This window comes from Artemia franciscana, chromosome 17 (assembly GCF_032884065.1).
Source record: "Artemia franciscana chromosome 17, ASM3288406v1, whole genome shotgun sequence".
NCBI lineage: Eukaryota > Metazoa > Arthropoda > Branchiopoda > Anostraca > Artemiidae > Artemia > Artemia franciscana.
The window spans coordinates 35,232,467-35,257,701 of record NC_088879.1 but is presented as its reverse complement, the minus strand read 5'-3'; the positions used below and the strand labels follow the sequence as shown (position 1 = coordinate 35,257,701).

The following is a 25,235-nucleotide window of genomic DNA, read 5'->3' as shown; positions in this document are numbered from 1 at the left end:
ATCTTTCATCAATTAATGTCATTATGCTATCAAATATTCAATTTGATTTTGTTCATACTCTCCAAGACTGTTCAAGACACATATAGTTTTCAGTAAAGCGCCAATGACGCAGTAGGTTTTAGACCTTTACAGGTAGAGAAGAAGGCGATGCCCGCATTCTCGTTTGTTGTGACTTTAGTTCGTTTCAAGATTGATTTGCATATTCAAGTCAAGTTTCACTCTTTTTAAAATTTATTTATTCATTTATATTAGTATCTACTGCATGTTTGTTTGTATTGATTGTTTATTCAATTTCTGCTCGTTTTGGGTTTCATTTATACTTCAATAGCAAAATATTATTTTTTTTTTACATTTTAACCTTGTGATTTGTATATTCAATTTAAACATTACTCGCTTTAAAGTTTATTTATTCATTTACATTATTACTTGTTGTATGTTTTTTTGCTATGATTGTCTATTTAATTTCTGTTCCTTTTGGGTTTCATTTCTTCTTTAATGGTAATTTCTGTTCGCTGTGAGTTTGTATTTTAAAAGGTATTTGTATCTACTAATCTTAAGTTTAAAATGGCCTTTACTTTTCTTTGAAAAACCTCTTTTTCGGAATATTTTTTTTCTTTTAACTAATACCATAAATGTCGATGTTCAGTGGTATCATGTTTGTAAGTTGATAGAAATGGAAGGTATTGAAAATTTCGATACCCAAATTTTACCATTTTTCTAAATCTATCAATTTTTCTTTTTTTTTTATTCTTATTAGAACTAAAAGATTCTATAAATAAAAATATTTCTGGTTGGTTTGTTTTCAGTCTTTCCCCAGGAAGCTAGAAAAAGACCACAGCTCAATAAGTAAAATCTATAGATAAGAAGAACGAAGATTGGTTTCAAATCATTTCTAACATTATCTGACATGCTGTTGTGTCATTTATTAATACCACCATGAAACAAATTGAACTACTACTACTAACAACTGATTGAAGCACCAAGTCACCGAAGGCCTACGCAGCTGTGCACGCTGCTCCACCGGAAACTATTCCAAGCTTTCGTCTTTAACTCTCCCAAGAAGTTCCAGTTTCCCTTAAATCCATCCTTATGATTCTTTTTTCTATCTATTGGTGCACAACCCAATTGTTGTTGGGTCCTAAATGGATAGCTAAAAAGAACAATCACTGGCCAATCTATTATCCTTGAGCCACTAAATATGGCCAAGTTGTTTCAATCTTTCTCTCATTTTAGCTGTAGGAAGTGAGATAGAATCACATTTTTATAGGATAGATCCCCATATTTTTTGTTGCTTGATATACAGCCTGCCAAATGAGTACCTTAAACTACTCGTAGACAGTTCTTCTGGAAAATATTGTAGGTATTTTTCGTAAAGGTCATTTTCCTGTCTGGAGTATGGTTGAAACCGAAATGTGATTATTTGCACAAACGTAACTAAAAAAGGACCCTTTATCTTGTGAACCAGATTAAAAAGACTTGATAGAGCTTGCTCTGTCTAAAAATACAGCTTGCAAATGTCAGTGCGATGACGAAAGATATCCTATCTTTAAACTTACTCCAGCCGTGCATCGTTGGAGGGGTCTCCATGTAGCTCAACCCCATTTACTTAGTCCCATTCAACTCAACCCCTTTAACTCCTCTTTTCTAATCAACCCTATTCAACTCATAAAACATGCAAGTCAATCTCCATTTAGCTCAACTCCCATGTAACTAATGCTGATTCAACTCCCCCTTTTTGAGTTTCATTCAACCCTATCCAAATCAACTCTAATTCTGTTCAATCCCTGCATCAGGCTAGGTTAGTTGAATGACTGATGCGGTGTATGGGGTTGAGCTAAATTAGGATTGAATTAAATATATGGTGAGTTGGGTGGGGGTAAAGATAAATAAGGGTTGTGTTGCACAGGGGTAGAGTTAAATAGGGTGGAGCTGAACATGTGTTAAGTTGAATATATTAAGTTGTATGCTTAACCGTTAGATTACCCCAGAACGACACTTTTTTGCGTGAACTGTAGTACTAATTTTATCGACGACTAAGAATGATTTCTTTTTCTTGAAGAAAAGACAAAAAACTATCCTATTTATAGTATATAAATAATATGATAAATCCACAGAAAATATTCTAGAAAAAGATAACTTCATTAGATCTCTTCTTCGAACTTGTTCACTCACTCATACTATCCCTTCATCATCTTCTTCTAAATTGGATAAAGTATTTAAAATATGATTATTAGGTGATGTGTTTGAAAGAGATGTCTCTACTGTTGCCTGTACTAGTGATATAGTTGACAGAACTTCTTGTGTCTGTGCAAGTTGATTCACAACAGGGGGTGGTGGTACAGCATAGAGGCTGGAGCAGGGAGAAGCTCGTTTTCTTCTTCGACACGTTCTTAACATGACCCGTCGAAAATTTGAAGACATCAACCTGAAAATAGAAAGGTCAAGTTGTGCTAAGTTTTAAAAGAGGTCACTTATGTGGGTAAATTTTCAGTTCACTTCTGTTTCCGACCAGAGCTGAAAAGCCTGTTTCCTCTGCTGGCAAAATTGTGTTTGAAATAAAAAAAAAACTTTAAGTTCGTGTAATATAGTATTGTTCATATAATGTGTTGTCATGCGATTATGCAATAATTGAATATAATAATTGAATTGAATAATAATAATAATAAAGATCGAAATTAGTATAGTATATAAAATATATGTTAACTTAAATAAAGTTAATAATGTAGATAGTACGTATATGCTTATGTCGGAGAATTGTGCTTTCAATCGTACTTATTAATGACTTTGCTCCTTAGAACTTAGTTTGAATTTAGTTTAATTTAGTTTAGAATTTAATTTCAAACTGGTAAATAAATTTGGTTGATTGTTAATTCTAGTCACTATTTTGGAAAATATTTCTCGGAAAATCTAGGAAAATAACTTCGGAAAAATGTCAGATCATACTTTTCATATTTTTGTTTTTTCAATGGTAGGGGGAGGGGAGAATTGTAACTTATAAGAGTTGAATCCTTGACGATTTAACATGAAAATATTAGAGTTATAACAATAAGGGTTACTGACAGTAGCTTCCAATGGCTTTACTAAGAAAGTTAACAAATTCCAAAGGAAATTAGATATTTGGTTGCAGTAAAAAAAAAAAAATAAAAAAAAAAAAAAAATCTTGTTGTGTTGCTGCTTATGTGTTGGCGTTGTGTTGTGGTTTTTGCGTTGTTTGTTGGCGTTGTGTTGCTGTTTTTTGTGTTACTGTATGGTTTAGTTTGATTTTTTCCTTGAAATTGTAATTTCTATCTTACTCCAAAAAGAGTCTTTCAAGTAAGGGAGTTTAATGATGTTTAAATTATAAGGAGATGTGTGTTCAATATCCAAGTATAATACGAAACTTCTAATTGATGACCCTGTTTCATTAATCTTTTCTTCTTTTTGTTTTCCAGGGCTGAAATTTGTTTGGCTATTTAATTTCTGAGAAACGCGAAAACTAATGAATGCATGAAATTTGGGAGGCTAAGCAATATTTCCTTTTTTTCAGTGTTGAAAGTTTTTGATCCAAGCTTTCTGTTGAATCTACTAATTTTACTGTAGTTTAGTTTTTAAGTTTTGATTTTTAAGTTTAGCTTTTAGTTTAGTTTTTCGTTGATCCTTTCTGTTGAATCTACTAATTTCACTGTAGTATAGTTTTAAAGTTTTTAACTTTAGTTTTTAAGTTTAGTTTTTGGTTTAAGCTCTCTGTTGAATCTACTAACTTCACAGTAGTATAGTTTTTAATTCAGTAGCTAATATTTCCAACTTTCTGTTGCCTCATTAAGAAAGTAGAAAATTTCAAATAAAATCGGATATTTGCATGATTGATTTTAAGCGTAAAAAGATTAAAGCTGATTTTATTTTCTGTAAGGGATAATTAATCAGCATTTTTTTGCACTTATTTTTTAGCATTTTTTATTTTTGTGAATCAAGTGAAAATGTAGTGAAAAAATAAATCTTGGTAAGTTAAGTAGATTAGTTGACTTAATAATTGTGGGCCTCCTGGCGACAGAATTCTGCCTTCCTTACCCTCCTCTGCATTCAAAATGCCTGAAAAAAAAAAACAACTGAAAAGCGAGTCCGAAATTTCTAAGAAAATTGGATATTTTGTATTATTAATTTTATGTGTAACGAGACTAAAGCTGATTTTTTCTGTAAGGGATAATTATCAGCATTTTTTTTTGCATTTTATTTTTCAGCAGTTTTTATTTTTGCGAATTAACTGAAATGAAAATGCAGTCCGTGCTTTGGTTTTTGTAAGTTAAGTAGATTAGTTAACTTAAAGATGTAAGTCCTCCTGACGATAGATTTCTGCATTCCTTACCCTCTGCATTTTAAAGTACCTGAAAAACAAACTATGTAGTAATTTTGAGTAGATATATAGTCACAACGCTGGATGACTTTAGCCATTTTCTTTTCGAGACTAGTACCAGTTTCTTATTTTAAACATTTCCATATTTGTGTTTTTTGGGGGGAGGGGCTAAAGCCTCTCTCTTCCCTTATGAGTGCTCTTGAATCAAGAGTAAGGTCCGAGGAGAAACAAAGATAAAAGTAAACAAAAAAGGAAGTTATAAAAGTAAAAGAAGATTAATAAAAGAACTGGTAGATACGTTAAATGAGGATTACTAAATTTTAAAAATGGCCAATCAGAAAATTTAACTGCATTCCAATATCTGGTAACACTCATACACAATACAGAACTAGCTAGTAAACGAAACAAGATAGAAATAGTTTCTTCTACTAAAAAGAACTCATCGTTGCTTTAGGCCAAATGATACCAATATCTCATCCCCTTTAATCACCACTTTACCCCCTTTACTCTCGCATTGTTCTTACATCCTTAAAATACCTTAGATGCCGCTTTTGTTTCTCCGATAGGAGTCAAACAAAGCCAGGACGTGCTCAAACAAAGCTCCAAGTAGCTAGAAGATAACATGTGAAGGGAGTAGAAACTTCAAATGAGGGAGTAAAGAATGGAGTTTTAAGGAGAGTAGAGTGGAGGACGTGCGCACACAGCTTTGTTGGCCGTAAATGGCTATGGGATACGATTCCGCTGTCTTTTTATGATAAAGAGAATTTAATGTAGAGGGAAAGTGTCGAATTTATTGTTCTCATTTGGACTACTTTGACGGGTAAAATATTATCTAAACCCTAGATGCTTAGGTAAAACTAATTAGGAAGGTTAGATGATTTTCCAGGGATGGGATAGTCTGCCAATTAAAATCTGGTTTATTCTATCTTAAATCAGTAGGTTCTATCAAAATTTGTCTGGTAAATATTCTAGATTCTCTCCAAGAATTATGATGGTTAGTTCCATTAGAGATACAAAATATCCCAAAGGGATTGATGTATGGTTATTTATTTTTTATTTGCTATATCACTTTAAAGCTTTGCAGGAAAATTCATTGAATTAAATTGAATTGAATTGAATATTAAATTGTTCCTGTTTTAGAATGTACGTAGTAGTGATGGTATGATGAATAGGCATCGAGAGAATCTTGATTATTCAAAGGATTAAAATTAAGTATTTTTCCAATTCTCGAAAACTCTAGTAACTTAACCCTTAAAAAAAATGTCATACCCTTTTTTATTAAATAAAGTTAGTACTCTCTTTCATGCTGAAAAACGCGTGAAGGTGCCGACTTTCAGAAACCATATAGATTTTCGGAGTTATCTACCAGTCTCCTTATTATTTTTTTTTTTTAATTCTGCTGACTCAAATTACAGACTCCTGAAGGTTAAAAGCTTTGAGCAGAAAATAAGTTTAATACACAAATTTTTTGTTGTTGAAAAACCAGTTGACTTCGATCTTTTAGAGAAAGACATTCACGTTTGATAGTTGTGAAGTGAGTCTCTAATTCTTTTTTGCTTTGCTTTAAATAGTACAAATTGCAGCGGAAAAACTACAATAATAATTTTTATACCAAGGAACCTCCCTCGCTTTGCTAGGTGACGATGCTCGTGTAATAAAATTTTTCTTAATAAGAAAATTGGTCGTTTTCCGGTGTGAAATAACGATCTAGGTAGCCTACGACTTAAGGAAAAATTCGTTTAACCTGAATTTATTTTTGAAAAATTTTAGTAGTATCGCCATAATACCCCCGATGAGAGCCCTATCCTTAGATTTCATGAGATCCCTATCCTTTCATTCCATGACAGTCAGAAGGTGCATCTTACGTCATAGGGAATGTTTTTAGTGATGCAGGTGCATGATACGCAATAGGGAATGCTTTCTAAAAGATGCAAATGCATGTTACGTCATTGGGAATATTTAGTTATGGAAGTGTTACGTATTAGGAAGTGTTTGACTCCACTAGTAAAGAGGGGGAATTTTATTAAGACATTTTTCTTCAACACGTTTCATGACATTTTAAGACATTTCTTAATACTTTTTAAGACATTTTTCTTCGAGACGTTTTTCAAGACGTTCCTAACCCATTTCAAGACATTTTTGTTCAAGGCGTTTTTCAAAGCGTTTCAAGACATTTCAAAACATTTTTTAAGACATTTTTTCTTCAAGACATTTTTCAAGACATTTCAAGACGTTTTTATGAGACTTTTCTTCGAAAAGTTTTTCAAGACGTTTTTAAGACATTTTTTTGAAGACGTTTTTTGTCATGATTTCCTTAGTTCTTACGTTATAGGTAATATTTACCAGTGCTAAGGATGCGCATTCTAACGTGACATGCTAAATGTCAGAGCCCCGTGGGGACCCCCCGCTATTAACTGAGCACAGCACACACGTGGGTGTAACAAAATAAAAACCATAGTCATTTTTTAAATTTATAAATTTATTTTTTGAGAGAAAAAGGTTGAAAACCCCTTAGGAGTGATAATTTTTTCCCTGAGGGGATCAACGGGGGCTAGTACATTGTACCACGCTGGCCTCAATCGCTTGGAGTCATCAGAAGATAGGATAATGTGGAATTTTTTTCATTCAGTTTAAACGATCGATTCTAGTGTAAACGAATATTTTTACAGGAAAATGCCCGGAAAATGCCATAAGCAAGATAATGCCTGCTAGAGGGGCTGTGTGTCAGCCATTCAGTGTCACAGGCTGGGAATTACCATGGAACATCGAAATCTAGGAATGAAACGGCAAGTTTCTACTGTTCAAATCGAAACAATGGTAATTTTTAGTTTATAAACTTTTTTTTTAGAGGAAAAGGTTGAAAAACCTTTATGTGTGATAATATGCCCCCAGATGATGTTAAAAGGGACTGGTACATTTTACCACGCTGGCCTCCATTGCTAAGAGTCATAAGAAGAAACCCTTATGGGTGTTTATTCATTAAGTTTAAATAATCGATTTTAGTGTAAACGAATATTTTTTCAGGAAAATGTCCAAAAAAACACAAAATTAATAATAATTAAATTATGAAATCTTATAAATAAAATCAATATTTTAAAAAATTATATACCTATTTTTTATTTTTAGATTTAGCTTTTGTTGACAGTAGCTTTTTTGTAGTTTTTTGCACTTTTTTGGAGATTTAAGAAGCTGAATTTTCTTCTTCTTTTATAAACTAAATTTTAATCCAGGATACTCTGCCATCTTCTTGTACCTCATATGCTGATGTTGAAGTTCTAGTAGTATTTCATTTTTCTATGATTAAGTAGAGGAATAGAATCTATTTAAACTCTTTTATTTAAACTCTTTTTAGAATTTATTTTATAATGCAATTTTAAAAATTTTTCTGAAATATAATGTAATAAAACTATTATAAATTTCTAAAAAGTTATATATTTACTTAAATTATTTATTAATAAATAAAATATGTTGTTTATTTATTTTTTATTTATATAAGATAAATTTATATAGATTGTTTATGAAAGTTCTATTTATATTAATTTATGTAGAATAAATTCATTATAATTAAATCATGAAATTTTATAAATAAAATCAGTATATTAGTAAATTATATAGTCTGTTGTTGCTTGCATAAAAAATTGAGAAATAGGGCTTGTGATACCAAAATAGTTTTGCTGTATCTTGGATACCTTAACATTCTCATTATAATCTGGTCCCTTATAAAAGCAAAAAGGCTTAAAACATATTTACAGTTCTTCCACTTCAGTTACCCTAGCTGACTTCCTTGTCTTTTCAAAAGCTATTAAGTATTTTGAAACTTAGTCTTATGAAATTATTACGAGGGGGTATTCACTTCACCACTGGGTGGACATCTTAGAGTGTCAATTTATTCCCCGCGTGAGGCATACTACGTTACTTGTTCCGCCATAGTAGGCAGTGCTTGTAGGTACATCACCACCCCACTTGGCTACCTCACCCCATAGGTGGAACATCTCAGCAACGCTTGGCGCGCACTAGGTGGTTAAATGATTCTGGAAGTGGGTGACGCTTCGAGGCCACTAGTGAAGTTTGTAATGCTTTTGTAGTAGAGAGATATTTGATATTTTTGTAGTCAATCTAGACCTTAAGTTTTGAAACTCTTTATTTATCTTTGGGTGTGCTTGGGAAGGCATATATCATTAATTGTAATTAGTTATCTATTATGGTTTTTAATCCAAATATTACATAATAAAAAAATCTGCTCATTCCTTTGTGTGATGAGTACATAAAGAACTAAAATGTTAGCCCCCTTTTGACTATTAATCTAAAAAACCGTTTCCTTACGGAATGAGACAGTGAAGTTGAAACTTAAAATGAACAAAATGTATTGCTTGAAAGATCAGGCAGTTTTATCAGGTAGTTTTTTTTCCCGAAAGAGTTTTTAAGCGAGTCCCGAAAGAGTTGTTACGCTTTTCAGCCTTTTCTCTTCAGAAATGGCACCAAAAATGCAAATTTTGATTTCATATGGCATTCTACGTTGGAATTGTTATGAGGAATTAATAAGAGGCAGATAGAGAGAAGCATTAGGTTCTAAACGAGTCACTAAACATCTCTCTGCTTCATTGTAGTTAGCAGGAAACCCTGGCAAAAACTAGAATTAGAAATAAACACTGAGATGCATGCTAACCATACATAAAATTAATTTTTCCATTTTTTTCAAGAAGGGAAGGGAGCTCTAAATCTTCAGTTGAAGAATTTAAAACATACAAAATCAATGGGCTGTCTTATTTGTCTCTCCGGCATTGTTACCCTTTTTAGCCAAAAATTCATGTTTGGCACATAATGGCAGAATATACCATTTTGCTGTGGCACTGTTTACTTTATTGCTTCAACATGTCGTTATCTACTCATGATTGGTCATAAGACTTAGAATCACTGCAGAATTCATGTCATCATCTGTACAGATGATGCATGAATAAACACGGAACTCGGTGCGGAATTCATCCTATATTGTGAGGCTTGAGCCAAATATTGTACAGCTAATTTTCAAAGCGTAGAGCTGTGGTTCAAAACCTACATAGTCTTCAATTGTGCCTATCGTCTGCTTCATTGACTTGACTATGACTTGAGCTAACTTGACTATGACTTGACTATATTGACTTGACTTGATTTCTGAGCTAAACGCCGTTATACGAGATATATCACATCAAATTTGACGCCATTATCAGAATCAATTTTGAGTATGAACTTAATCTGGTGGATCAGTAAATTGAAGAAAAATCGATAAATGTTTTTACGTTAGAATTTTTGTGTCTAAACCTCAAATCACACTCCAGGTTGGGGTTCTCAATTTCTCTCTACCCTTGATTATCTCTTAAAGGTAGCGGCAGCGTGAACAAAAAGAACAAAGAATTCTAGACTACCATAAGGTTTCAAAAATCAATGTGTTCTTATATTTTTACTCTTTAAGTAAGAAAAGCTAATTTACAGTACCAAAAACAACTTTACTATACAGGTACACTGACAACCTATGAGTTTGTAAAAAAAAATGAAGTTACTTACGTGTATATAACAGGATTTAAACACGAGTGAATAAATGGTAATAAGTATACTGTTACACGAAGATAGTATACTGTTTTTGTATATGCTTCAAGCCCTGATTTTACAATAACATTGAATATGAGTCGTGGACCCCAGCAGAGTAGAAACAATGCAATGACAAGTATCAGCATTTTTATAACCTGAAAAATAAAATAAAAGACTTTGAGACTAATCAACCACGTCTTTACTTTTCAATATTTCATCATATTGTGCATTTTCTTGTAAAAATTACTACAAGTTTTAAAAATTCTTTGAAATACTCCTTAGAGGGAAGAAAAACGAAACAATAAATTTAAGGTAGAATGAAAACTAAGAAGTGCTAAAATAAAAAAAGAAGCTTTTTTATTTAATTCAATGATCAGTTAGAAAGTATTTCCTAATAAATTATTGATTCCAGGATGTGGTAGCAGTTATTTTACTTTAAAGAAATTAAATATAAAAGCAGAAGTTTCTTCAACTGAAAGTAAGGAGCAGCATTAAAACTAAAAACGAACAGAAATTATACGAGAGGGCTACCCCTTCCCTAACCTTCCCTCTTTACACTGCAATCTCAGAGCTTTTAGAAGTAATCTTTATTCAAATTCAACGTCTCTTGTGTTTGAGCAGCCTTTCCTTGAGCAGAACTATCACAAAAATAGAGTAAATAATCGTTTTCGTACAAACTTTCTTTAAAATTTGGAGATAAGTAGTTAAGGTACATCCAAACAACTTTGAAGTTTTTTCAGCTGACATTTAATATTTGGGATGATTCCTTAAAGTTTCATTCATTTTTCTCTACCCATTTTTTTTAAATATCAACAATATTTGTTTGTAAACTGATTTGTCTAAGCTAATTGTATAAAAAAAAAGAAATAAGAGTGCCAATCGCAAAATATCATGGTTTGGAAATTTTGGGCATAGGGCAAAAAATGGTCCCCCTGCAAACATGTCCTGGTGGTTCACTGGTTAGAAAGTCTTTGCTAAGCCTCTGGTTCAAGGTTCTTGAAAGATCGTCATAAAGAGACAATGTTTACGCAGAAAGTTAATGTATTTTAGTTTAGTTAAAATTTAGTTAACGCAGAGAGAACTAAGTTAAGTAACTCAACGACCCACATTTTTAAAATGTCTGAGAACACAAAAAAATTTGATTGAAGAGACAATTCCCCCCCTCTTTTGAAAATTTATTCCCATGGTTTTCCGTACCATCGCCATCATTCATTAGGCGCTATATAATGTTAGGAGTTAAGTAATCAAAAAATTATCTCCTGCCAACGAGTTAGCCAAAATAGTATTTGTGATCTGCTATTGGATAGATTCTAAGTTTAGCGCATTAACATCCAGCGGGAAGAAAGAAAAATAAACTTTCAGAAAGCGATTGTATTCCCTAAGCTAAAGAAAACAAAGTGACCCAGTTTCGTTTATCCTATTGTGTGTCAAGTCAAAGTGGAATTCCTTTTTTCTTTTTGTGTAAAGGACTTCTTTCAATTCTTGATTTATTTCCTGATTTGCACCAAAGCTATTGTTTGTCACACGGAGCAAACGTGCCCCAAGTATCTTCAGCTGTTTAAGTTCTAATAAGGGGGCGACGTTCAAGACGATGGATGGGTCTTTCTATAGCCGCAAAATTATAAATTCATAAAATATATATCGACAAATTTGGAGTGATATTGCTGGTTTTGGTTAGTCAAATATGGGCTGACAATCCTGTTAACAAAACATCAGTGGGGTAGGTGCTGCAGGGTACAGCCTCTATAACCTTTTTGGGGCTAACCCTACTTCTACAGAGGATAAGGGAAGAGTCTTTGACCGTTTTTTAACCAAGAAACAAAAAGCACCTTCTTTGAGAAACGGAGGAATCATAACCACCGGCTAAGGACTTGAAATTATGATGACCCTGACATTAAAAGATAAGGGCTCATTTAGAAATTCTTTATATTTAGGACGAATCGTATATTGCAAGCCAGTATGTACTCTGAGACCTAAGAGGCTATATAAACACTTATTCAACAATTCTCAGAATTTCTACTTGATAAAATTTTGGCCTTTTTCCTTCCGAAATTGTTGTGGGGGGCGAAAATATAAGAATTCACCCATGTAGCAGTGTGGCATAATCACTTTTGTATCTTTTTAAATGTTTTTAAATGATTTTTAAATGTTTTTTCAGTAAAGTCCTCTTTCAATAATTAACGGACACTGGCTTGAAATAAAAATGAGGTAGCTTTTTCAATTTACCGTAAACCGACTAACAACAACCGTTATTTGTCTTTCGCAACAAATCACCCGATCCAAGTAAAAAGGGGGGTAGTTATTTCTTTAGTTGATAGGGTATTAAAATTAGCTTCACCAGAATACGTGAGTAGTGAATTAATTTTTATTAAGGATAGTCTAGTAGGAAATGCATATCCCGAAAATAGGATTTCTCAAATAATTGAAAGAAGGAAAAAAAGTGAATAGAACCTGTAATATTAGAAGAAAATGGGTCAAATCAAAAAACGAATTAGATAACTTTGCCTTATATCCCAATGTTATCACAGAAATTAAGGAGAGAATTAAAAAAAAAATTAAAAACAGCTTTTAAATCAGGACAAACTGTAAACTCATGGCTAAATAATAATATATAAATATATATAATATATAACATATATATAATATATATAATATATATATAATATATATATAAATAATATTATAAATAATAAATAAATAATGGGAAAAATAAAGTTCCAATAAATTTACAAAATTCCATGCTCTTGTGGTAAATTTTATTTAGGTAGAACACAGCAGAATTTAAAAAATAGGCTACAGCAACACAAAAATGCTATAGATTGCTCGCTAAGACATAATAAAAAACCTGAAACATTTGAATCCGCTATAGCGGAACACGTGTATAATTTTCCTCATTACAATATTTTACTTGATCAGATAAAAATTGTTGATATGTCTGTAGGACTTGCAAAGTTTCAGAGAAATTATAGAAATAAAAAAGATTATATATAGGGGTATTAGTATTAATAGAGATGAAGCGGGTTTTCAGATAAATTCAATTTATAATACTTTAATTAAAGACCAGTTAAAAGCTTCAACGAGTAGTGATTTATGTAATTATCCTGAAACAAGTGATAACCTTGCGAACAAAAGTCAAAGTAAAGTCGATGCTGTGAGAAGTCGACGGACTCCAGCTAAACTAGCAAATGAAAAAAATCCATTCAATTTATAATTCATAAATTTGTTTCATTAACCTGCAAGACTTCTTTAGCGGTGGTGGACCTGAAGTTCTTTTGTTTTGTTAAAGTAAATATAATTTTCACTTTTAATAGATTTCCATTTATGCACCGACTGTTGCAGAGGAAAGGAACCCATGGTTTCATTATAAACATTTGCTTTGGCGTCGTCTTAAATTATTACCATCAGTGCTGGGAGTTTTGTTTATAATGTGAGTTGTTCTTATTTATTTATTGTTTTTTCCATCTGTTTAGTTGTCGTGTTTTTTGTTTTTGTGTGTTATGTTTAAAAAAATATTTTTCTTCTTTTTGTTGTTCGTAATTTTTTTTCCGTTGAGATAGGCTCCCGGATGCTGGGCTGAAATATTCGGATTATTTTTATTTTTTTAGTTAAAGTGTAGTTCTGTCTTTATATTTTATTTTTTGTTCACTGCTTTGTTGAAATTAAAACCTGTTTTCTCTTTCCTTAATTTTTTTCGTAAATGGTAAAGCAGTGTGGTCTAAGAAATTATTTACGTCTAGCCTACAGGTGGCAAAAGACCAATTCAATTTCAATTTTTTTTGAATTTAGTAAAAAAACATGCCAATATAATTACACAACAAAATTTTTTAGAAAAGTGTAAAGTAAGTAAAATAATTCTAAAATCGTTTCGTTTCAAGTATCGTTTAAATACATATAATTAGACTAATCACGCGAGAAAGGTAAATTTACTAAATTTAAACCATGTGCTGAAAGATAAACGTTTCCAGGATCACAAGTTGTAAAACAAATAGATTTATTTCTTTAAATCTAGCAAAGAGAAAACGGACATTTTTTTTTAAATGTCCTTTGCGGTTTTTTTTTAATGAGTATGACAATTAAGCAAAGAGAAAATGGGTTTTAAATAATTATATTGCCATTTTTTTTCTAAATTCAAAAAAATCAAAATTGAATTGGTCTTTTGCCACCCGTAGGCTAGACGTAAATAATTTCTTAGACCACATTGCTTTTCCATTTACGAAAAAATTAAGCAAAGAGAAAACGGACATTTTTTGAAAAATGTCTTTTGCGTTTTTTTTTTTTTTCATGAGTATGATTTCCAACAAAATATATCAATTTTCAAAAATTCTTTTGCACATGTTTTAAAGTTATAGAGGGAAAGATTAAACCAAAAATTTTTGCAATTAAAAAGGGAACATGAAAAACAAAATATATCAACGTATAGATCTAAACATTTCCAGGACCAGGTGTGATTAATTTAAGCAAAAAGGAATTAACCAAAGAACAAAAGGAAATCCTTGAAAAAGGTATAAAATTCGGACTAAATCCTAAAAAAGTACCGGTAGAAGAAATAATCTTAAAGATTGAGACAGGGATTCATGTGTTTTCAAAAGATGTTAATAATGTAGATGATTTACGACTGGGAGTCGTTAATATTTTTAAAAAATTTGGCAATAATCAAGAATATCTTATGAACAAAGATTCAAAAATTTTGAAAGATTTAATAAAAGATGATTCTCTAATAATAATGAAGGCTGATAAGAGCAAGACGGTAGTAATCCTAGAAAAAGATGATCATGATAGTAAAATAGAAACAATTCTAAACGATTCTTCAACATACAAAAAACATAACTCAGACTCAACTGAATCGTATGTTGCAAAATTAAGAAAGGACTTAGAAAGCCTTAAAATTAGTCGAACCATCACACCACAGATGTATTAAAAATGTTTTTTTCCGAGGGACCTATAGGTTTCTTCCGATGGAGTTTTTTCCAATAAGACCTATAGTACCAACAATGAACTCACCAACAGAAAAAAACGAAAAATGGGTAGCAATGACACTTAAACCTTTATCATATCTCGAAAATTCGTATATAAAAAACAGAAATCTTAAAAGATAAACTTAAAAATATCGAAATATCAAATGTATCTTGACTTTTTAGTTTAGATATAATATAAACTTCTTTTTAGTTAAAGTTTATTTTTCAGTTAAAGTGTAGTTTTATCTTTATATTTTATTTTTTGTTCACTGCTCTGTCGAAATTAAAACCCGTTTTCTCTTTGCTTAATTTTTTCGTAAATGGAAAAGCAGTGTGGTCTAAGAAATTATTTACGTCTAGCCTACGGGTGGCAAAAGACCAATTCAATTTTAAGTTTTTCGAATTGAGCAAAAAAACATGTCAATATAATTATTTAAAACCCGTTTTCTCTTTGGTAAATTTTTTCGTAAATAGAAAAGCAATGTGGTATAAGAAATAATTTAGGATTATCATACATACTTGCATTTTACAATTTTCGTTCTGACAGCACACATTTTTGGGGGAGTTCAACCCCTTTCTCCAGGACTAAGTAAATTTTCATTTTTTTTTATGAGCACTTCAGAATTAGTATGTTTTCAATATCGTTCTCCACTTCGTTTTTTATTGTTTGATTTCAAGGAAAACTCTTTATTTACAGTTTTCAACCACTAACTGTTTGATCAGAGGCTCTCTTAAATTTTAGGGATCAATTCCTCCTTCAACCCTATTATTCATCGTCAAGTTTAATATTCGTATAACCAAGAGCCAGGAATGAAAACTGTTCCTGAAAAAGTGGCGGAAAAGAAGTATTTCGATATATATCAGAGTTAGCCACTGGTAGCACTGGCTCACCATGGTGAATTTTCTGAGCGGATCCGAGGGAGGCCTTGGCCACAGAGATGTTCTTGTGCCCTCCTTCCTTTTTCATTTTTACTCTATTTTTAAATAAATCAATCAATTGGGCCAATTATTGGAACCCTTGTCACATTGCCCCCCCCAACTGAGATTCTGCTGTAGACCCGCTAGATCCGCTCTTGAAAAAGAGCGCTAAGATCCTCTAGATCGTTGGTTACTTGAAAAAGACACTAGACATTGCAGTTTCCGTTCAATTGAGCCCTTCCCCGTGGTAAAAAAAAATAGAGACAAACCAGTGCATTCTGTGCAAAAAGTAATCTTCCTTGTGGTTCAAGGTGGGGGACTGTAAGCCTCCAGGCTGGAATTTCGAATCACAGTGATTCTAATAGTGGATTTTTTAATACGCCATTTTCGAGGGGTTTCAGGTTCTCTTTCAAAATTCTCATATTTTGCAATAGCTATTACTGCTAAGTTTACTCGGAAAAATAGTTACCATTCCTGAATCAGTTTTAAAGGTTAGTTTTTTCTCACCAGATAATATTTTTTTTCAAAGAGTATTTCTAAGCTTTCGATTGCAATGGGCCCTAGTTTGCTGTATACTAAATTGCAGCAACCGCTCTAACCATTATATACCATCATCATATTTTCACAGGCCTCCTCATATAGAAAGCATATTTGTTAGAAGTCAGAGGAAGGATTATTTCAACACCAAGCCCGAGATATAGTGCCTCTTTAAAGAGACAAAACGGTCTGGAGAACACTCACCCCCCCCCCTCATGTTCTATTTCCTAAGCCAAAGCATAGTATAAACCTTGCATATTTCTAAAATTGTTTCTAATGTTCACCATAGTTTGTATCAAAAGATTTCTAAGCTTGTTGATTACATATTTAAGGCTATGTCATCTTATTTATTTTCTTTTCCAAACTTATCATTCTCTTAATAGGAATACATTCCTCTCCAAAATATTTGGAATTGTTATCGAATGTTTCAATTGAGTATATTGATCTTATTTAAAATGAAATAAATAATAAATTTCCCACTTTCATAGCAACTATTCTCTTTCGCAACTTTCAGAATTGAATTAAAAGAAACCGTTTCAAGGAATATTACTAACACAATGAGCCTTGTTGGTAAGTCTCCCTATAGCAAAGCTCAAAATTAAATTGAGAGCCTCAAGCCTCGTTTTCCCCTGAAGGGTTTCGGCATTATTCCTTGTCCCTTGTTTAATTTAGGAAAAGGAGCTTTAAAACTTGATTTGAGGCGTTTATTTTGAAATCAATAAAAAAGAGGATTTTATTAGAAGTATTTAAATTGAATTTAAATGTTCCCGATGGATGCCTCAGAGAAAAATCTAGATAATCTAATCAATAATCAATATCAATATTATAATCAATAATAATCAATTAATTTTCCAATTTTGAAAAATATCTTCAACTAACACAAATAATAACATAAATAATATAATAAATAAAATAATATAATATAATAATAACATAAATAATATAATAAAATAACAACACTAAATAATAATAATCAATATTATAATCAATAATAGAAAAATCTAATTATCAATTAATTTTCCAATTTTGAAAAATATCTTCAACTAACAGAAATAATCAAATTCTGAAGATTCTTCTCAATCAGAAGCAAAAGTATAGAGCTACCTATGTAAAGAGCCATGTACCCTGCAATGTATTATTTTTTAATTAACATTTTCTTTTCCCCGGTCGCTTTGTATTGAAGGATTAAAGAAACTCTGGATATGGTTTAGTCAATTGATAATCAAAAGCTACGGAACTTTTTTTAAGGGTCAATACGATTAGAAGGTACCTCCCTTACCCGTTTTTTCTACCTGGTCCCTTTATAACCTCTAAGGACATCCGGTCAAAATTCGAGACAATTGTTGGTTGGAAATAGCCGAAAGGCAAATAAATATGCCTCCAGAGATGGTACAGCTCCCATAAACCCTGAGGCAAGAACCGTATTTGTTTACGGTTTTTAAATTGCAAATTTTTTACATATAAGTTTTAAATTGGAAAAGAAGGGCTTTCTTGATATTGGGGCTTAAACTTTCAGGGATTCCTCTTTGGGTAAAAAGCATCAAATTTTTGGTTGTGTGAGGGAGGTTAGATTGGGACGGGGCGGAGCAAAAACTTCTTACTTCATTAGTTTGAAACTTACAGCCGTAAGTTACAGCCCAGGATGAGTCTATTGCACAAAATAATTATCCCAAGAAAAGATCCCGCTCCTGGAAAGGATTAAAAAAGGGACAAAAATGCTTCCCAGTTAATAATGTAAGGTCTGATCTAAATAAGTCTTACACTCTTTTCTCAGATCCTTGTCTAACCTATTGTTATTTAGACTGGACCTGAGGGACAATAACGAGGATAATTATTTTGGAAGAAAAAAAATGGTTAAATCGATTCTTAACACGAAAAATTAGATTTTTTTATTTTTGATTTTTGCTTTAGCCAGATCTGCCTTAAAATTTCAGGTCATTTCTACACCTCAATTAAAATTTACAGATTAAGGGAACTTTAATTGAGACACAACGCTATTGAAGAAAACCTTGTTATACTGATTCAAGATGTCATTTTCTTTTGTTTTTGCTCACAAAACATATACTTTTTAACAAGTGACCTTAGCATGCATTGATCTAAATATTCAAACTGTTAAAACAAAAAAAAATAAGTTACAAAGACTATTTTAATGAAAAGATTGACTAAGATGCTAGCTTCAGTCCAACAGAAGTCCGAAAAATATATTGGTTTTAGCCCAAATAAATAGTAATCCCCCTCCTCATTCGTTTAATATTATTTAGTAAAAACTAATATTAAAAATCTATAGCACGATAGCCTAATGCTACAGACGGAAAATTTTGACTAAATATTCAAATTTTGTCCAAATTAGATTTACAATCCAAAATTTTAATTCTGAAGCAGAAGAGCTGAAAAAAACATAAATATTATTAGCATTAAACAATGATAAAATTACATTAATAGAAAACGAACTCAAATTAGTTAAAAAAAACTTTTTCATTTTTTTGTGAAAAAAACTTAGAGAGATATTAAAAGAAAAGAGGAGCAGAAACAAAGACATATAATAATTGAAAATTAAAACGAAGAGATGTAACTATCAATAAATAAATAAACTCAAAATGAATAATCAAACCAGGGCTATATCAGCTGCTGCAACCTGTTGCGACCACAGCCCATAGCTATGGAGAGTTTAAGAACACACTTTGAAAAAAAGACTGCCTAGTCGAAAACTTTCTAATTCAAATGTAATTCAGAAATGATAGCGAGTAAAAGCTACGATATTTGCTAATTAAGCGAAACACACCCAAGAAGTGAAGTTAGGTTAATCCTAATGAAATATAACCGTCATATAACCTTTAGTGTATATAATAGTATAATTTGGGCAATATGTTTGAACATTAGGGGGGAGGGTTAAAGTATTTGGAAAGTACCCCTGGCCTAAGCTTACCCTCCTCCCTATTGCGCAAATTTATAGTCCAAATTATACAATTCGAATGCCAGACGTCACCTGTCGTTTGTCTTTGTGGCTATGAAACTGGTTTTCTAAAATCTTATATTCACAAACTTCTCGACAGTGTTTTTGTTTGATTAATAAGTATCTAAACTACTATTACTGTTACTAATAAGTCACTACATCACCAATCTGTCTGAGACCAGCACAGTGCAAGGTGCCCCTTCACTGCAATTTATTTAAAGCTCCGCTCTTTACCCCCAGTTCCAGTTTCCTTTTAGTCTTTTCTTATCACCTCTTCCCAGCATATTCAGCGACAACCTGTTTTTCTTTTGTCCCCATCTGGATGGTTAAGAAGCCCAATTTTTGGCAATCTGTCATGCTTCATCAGTAAAACGCAAGCAACTCCTACCTATTTCGTACCTATCCCTATCCCTACCTATTCCTAAAAAGTGGGATCGAACCTCATTTTCCTTTTATTATCTCTCTTGTAAACATTTAACAAAACTTCTTCTGCACTTCAAAGTGCCCTCATTTTAGAACAACACTCTATCACCTTAATAAACTTAAATTTCATTATTTCTAATCTTGGTTCATAAACTTACCTTCCTATTCTTTCATACTTTTTCAAACGTGAAAAAACGGGGTTTTTCTAGCTGTTACGTCTTTACTGCGTCCACTGCCTTTACTAATAACTAAATAAATAAAATACAAAATTTTCAACTAAAAATAAGAAGCAACATTGAAACTTAAACGGAAGAGAAATTATTATTTATATGAGTGGATTTACACTTTCGTCAAGTCTGACCTGTACTCTTACGCTCAAGTCCGACTTTTGTTCCAATTCCTTAAGGATGACCCCTGAATCACAAAGACCGTTCAATTAGAACAAATAGCTGTTTTGAAAGTACTAAAAAAATAGGGGTCCTGTTCCGTCATTCTTAATTACTTATTTCATTTTTAATTAGTAAATAACGAACAAATAAATTTTTAAACGGTGATAAATCCATTTATTTAAACAGTGAAAAAACAGGTACAAAAGTCCAGATATTTCGATCACATATACAGCGATCATCATCAGTAGCATCACTAGAATAATATAATTGAAACCAGCATAGTTATACGCCAAAAAAAATAACTTTTCGGGTCATTCACAGAATAATGAACTTCCGGATTAGTCACTAGATTATTTTCAGAGAGAGTTCACTGAAAAAGTTCATTCAAAATCTTGATGTAAATTCCTTCTTTAATCTTTCCCAAAAGTAAAACAAATTTCCAATGAAGTGCCAGAGCCTTCCGTGTCTTCTCATTGCAAACGAAAGTTTATAGTTGGTCACTTGGTTGGTCTCATTTCTCCGTATATAAGACGTATTTTCGACGTAACATCTTAAGTTCGGTATTCTTTTCTTAGACGACACTGCCGTTCTGTGACGAACAAATAAATTTTCAAACGGGGATAAATCCATTTATTTAGACAGTGAAAATACTTGTACTAAGTCCGAATATTTCAATCACATATAGAGCAGTCGTCATCAGTGGAATAACTAAAATAGTACAAATAAGTCCATATATTTCGATCACATAGAATGCGATGGTCATCTATAGAACCAGAGAGAGTTTAGAATCAGAGAGAGTTCAGTGAACTCTCTTTGAAAATAATCTAATACGTATTTTCGACGTAACATCTTAAGTTCGGTATTCTTTTCTTAGACGACACTGCCGTTCTGTGACGAACAAATAAATTTTCAAATGGGGATAAATCCATTTGTTTAGACAGTGAAAATACTTGTACTAAGTCCGAATATTTCAATCACATATAGAGCAGTCGTCATCAGTGGAATAACTAAAATAGTACAAATAAGTCCATATATTTCGATCACATAGAATGCGATGGTCATCTATAGAACCAGAGAGAGTCTAGAATCAGAGAGAGTTCAGTGAACTCTCTTTGAAAATAATCTAATGAATAATTCGGAAGTTGATTATTTTCTGAATGACCCGAAGAGATATTTATTTTTTTGTGTATAAAAATCCTAGTTTCAATTAAATATTTTAGTAATTCTACTGATGACGGTCGCTGTATATGTGATAAAAATATCTTGACTTTTTAACTGTGTTTTCACTGCCTAAATAAATGGATTTATACCCGCTTGAAAATGTATTTGTTCAAGAATTTGAATGAATTTTTTCAGTGAACTCTCTCTGAAAATAATCTAGTGAATAATCCTGAAGTCCATTATTTCGTAAATGACCCGAAAAGCCATTTATTTTTTATGTATATATATGGTAGTTTCAATTATATTATTTTAGTAATTCTACTGATGACGATTGCTGTATGTGTGATTGAAATATCTGGACTTTTGTACCTTTTCCTTTTCACTGTCTACATAAATAGACTTATTTAAACAGTGAAAATTTATTTGAAATTTTTCCCCCCTTTGAAAATTTATTTGTTCCTCATACAACGGCAGGGTGGTCTAAGAAAATAATACCTAACTTAAGGTGTTACGTTGAAAATAATTAGTAAATAACAAGTGGATCTTACTAGGGGTCTCGCATTGAATACTGAATTCACGGTAAACGTTAAATAATTAAATGATTTAATGATTATATATGATCTCGAGCAATAAGTGTCTAATAAGAGCTTCAATGAGTATATAAGGCTATTTCAACATTTACATAAGTATGGATTTTCGAATCTTCTTAGCAAATATTTCCTTGTGTAACTTTCATTTCTTAAATCAAAGTAGACGTTTCAAAAAATATTGTTGCGCTAATGCTGGTGTATCAACAATGCAACAGGCACTGCTTATAATGTTTTCACAATCTTGGGGGCTAGGAAAGGAGCTGGAAGGTTTGTATTTTCTCTGGGGGTCTTCGGCAACATCTTTTGCTCCTTTTTTCACTTTGAAGAAATATCTTTATTACGAAATTATTTATCTTTAGATAAGTAATGTATAAAAAAAGACGGATCGTCCCAGTAATCGAAAAATGGAAATATAATCCTTTGATAAAATTTCTAATTTATTAAGAACCTTAATTAACCTAAGGATTATGACCTGATATGTCCAAATTTGATGATTTTTCTCGTAACTTACACAATCGACGGTACTTGTGTATTATTCAGAACACACTCAATAAGTGAAGAGGTGGTTATGTTAGGTTAAGTTAGGTATTTGATATAATGCACACACACACCCCCCCTAATTTGCAAATATTTAGCCCAAATTTTTGATAAATCTAATGAAATAAAACAAAATATGATGAAAATATAATACTTTATTAGGAAAATTGTAAAATTACAACTTAGAATTGTGTACCCAGAACGCAGAAATATCGTTAAGAATCGCATTAAAAGAAGGTCTTCCTTCTGCCTTTACTGCCGCCTGCCACATGTACTCTACTAAACCTTCATTTCAAAATCCATGTTCAGACACTATCTTCTATCATTATGCGTAGCAAACTAAATTGGGTTTTGTCTTTGTGGCTATGAAAACGGATTTTCTTAGCAAATTTCTTGAGTGTGTTCTGAATTGAATTAAATCAGTTGAATAATGAACAAGTACCAAATATTTCATTAAAACATACCTGCATCGTAGTTTGTTTCACGAAAGAACCTAACTTCACTTTTTGAGTTTTTTCTGAATAATAAACAAGTACCCTATCGACACATGATACTGCTCAAGACTCTAAGAGAAAAAAGTAGACCTTGAGGCTCCCAAATTAATCTATTAGAAGTGAAAACTATTTCAAGACAGAAATAAATACACATTTTCTTAGCAAATATTTTCTTTTATAACTTTCAATCTTAAATTAAAGGGGAGTGTTTCAAGCATTAATGTTGTATTAATTCAATGTTAAGAATACAACAGGGACTATTTATAAAGTTCCCAAAAAGAAAACCTTAAATTTTCTTTTTTCGTGGGTCTTTGGTAATATCCCTTACCCCTTCTTTTGCTTCGAAGAAAGATCTTTAAAATTCAATCAGAAACATGTGTCTTTAAATAAGTAAAAAAATGACAATAATAAAAAAAGATATAGGTGGATCGTGCAAGGAATGTTTGAATTGGATTTTTAAATGTTTGAGAAATGCCTTAAATAAAATTTCAATGCAATTCATTAAAGTTGTATTTCAGTAGAAACATTAGACACTTTATTTAAGGAAAGCACCTACGTTTGAACATGCTAATCCTTATTTAAACAATAAACAGAAGATTTTACTCAAGACTCGTTGAGAAAAAAGCCCAACAAACCTTGGAGCTCCTAGTTTATTCCGTCTGTGTAGTAATATTCAATAGAGTCCCTAAGACTTTAGGAACTTTAAGACCCTAAGGAACTTTAAGTATATATTCTTTTAAATTTTTTTTTAGTGACTATTCTTTTTAAGCATATCTTGCACCTCTATAGAAATAAAAAAAAAACTATTCCAATGATACTATTGATACAACAAAGGCTGTTGATCAGAATCCACAGAACAAAGGGCGAAATTAAATAGGGAGCCTCAAGGTCTGTTTTTTTTTTCCCACGGGGTCTTTGGCAATATCCTGTGTCCCTTGCTTAATTTAGAATAGGAATCTTCAAAAGTCGATGAGAAAAGCTTGTCTTTAAGAAAATAAAAAAATAAGTAAATCTGGCTTGGAGTATTTAAAGGGAATGTTAAAACTTTGATGGAAGCCATAAATAAAAAGGACAATTTAAAAATTTAATTAATTTCCGGTTTATTTAAGAACATGTAATTTGCTTAGTTTTATATAGACATTGGTGTTTAAAGAGCCTTCTCCTAATTTAAAAAAGGGACAGAAACAATTACTCAAGACTCTCAGAGAATAAACTGCAAACTTTGATGTTCCTTTTTTTTCTTTTGTATTTATTTTTTTATTATATGGAGTTTCAATGAAGGGAAACAAACATGAACAAATATACATTTTCAAATGTTTTTGTAGTTATTTTCTAGCATATCTTTCAATTCTAAAATGAAATAATGTATTCCAAGGATATTGTTGATCCAGCATGTACTGTTGAAAAGGTTCCACATAACAACGGGCCAGGTTAAAAACCATAATTATTTAACTAAATTCCTATTTATTCAGAAGCATCTAATTGGCTTGATGTTATGAACGCATCTGCGGTTGAAGAGCCCTGTCCTTACTTAAACAGGGGGCAGAAGCTATTACACAAAATTCATGATCAAGGAACTAACTAAGAAGCTCCCTTTTTATTCCTTTGAAATGGGGAGCTTCAAAAGAGTTCGACAAACTTAAGTGAATATTCATTTTCAGATGTTTAGCAACTATTTTCTGGCAAATCTCTCAATACTTAAGGGAAAGAAAGCGTCACAAGGAAAGTGTTGATGTAACAAGCATTGTTGATGAATATTCCCAATAACGAAGAGCTGAACTTTATAGGGAGTATCAAGGTCTTTTTTTTCATATGGGTTCTTGGCAACATCCCGTATCCCTTATTTAATTTAGAAGAAGAATCTTCGAAAGTCGATCAGAGGAGTTTATCTTTAAGAAAAAAAAAAAGAGTTTTCCTCCGATGGGTGTTTAATCAAATTTTGACATGTTCGTGAAATGCCTTAAATAAAAACAGCAGTGTAATTATTTAATTAGATTTCTATTGTATTAAAACATCTAATTTAGTTCACTTTATGAACATATCTGATGAACATTTGGAGAACTTTCTACCAATTTAAAAAAGAAAAAGGGGATATTGCCCAAGACTTAGTGAAAAAAATTGAAGGTTCCTAATTTAATTTAGCATTTCCTTGCGGGAAACTTGATCAACAATGCTCGTTGTATCATTAATATTCCTTGCAACACTTTCGTTCACTTTGAGATTGAAAGTTATGCAAGATAATATTTGCTTAGAAAATTGAAAAACTGGTTTTTACTTAAAGATTGAAATAGTTTCATAAACTCTGTTGAAATATTCCATCAGATAGTACGTGGTGACGAACTGTAGTAAGGAGCGACCCGGCTCAATAGTAAACGAAACTCTA

At 31.8% G+C, this 25,235-nt stretch overlaps 1 protein-coding gene and 1 long non-coding RNA gene across 5 annotated transcripts in view; one reads left to right on the top strand and one right to left on the bottom strand.

Moving 5' to 3' along the window:
- Positions 1 to 2,075: 2,075 nt before the first annotated feature.
- LOC136038183 (galanin receptor 2b-like) overlaps positions 2,076 to 25,235 on the bottom strand; it is a 190,192-nt gene continuing 167,032 nt past the window's right edge. For all 3 annotated transcript variants that reach the window (XM_065721263.1, XM_065721264.1, XM_065721265.1), the window contains exons 8-9: positions 9,872 to 10,050; positions 2,076 to 2,425 (exon numbers count right to left, since the gene is read on the bottom strand). In XM_065721263.1, the coding sequence (XP_065577335.1) occupies positions 2,173 to 2,425; positions 9,872 to 10,050 (432 nt within the window). In that variant the 3' untranslated portion in view covers positions 2,076 to 2,172. The remainder of the gene's footprint in view (positions 2,426 to 9,871; positions 10,051 to 25,235) is intronic.
- On the top strand, positions 5,491 to 24,568 carry LOC136038184 (uncharacterized). 2 transcript variants are annotated; one of them, XR_010620144.1, is made up of 4 exons: positions 5,491 to 5,864; positions 7,000 to 7,147; positions 13,207 to 13,322; positions 24,514 to 24,568. It is a non-coding gene; the product is annotated as an uncharacterized LOC136038184 (long non-coding RNA). The 2 variants fall into 2 exon arrangements; XR_010620143.1 differs by lacking the exon at positions 24,514 to 24,568 and having other exon boundaries at positions 13,207 to 13,421.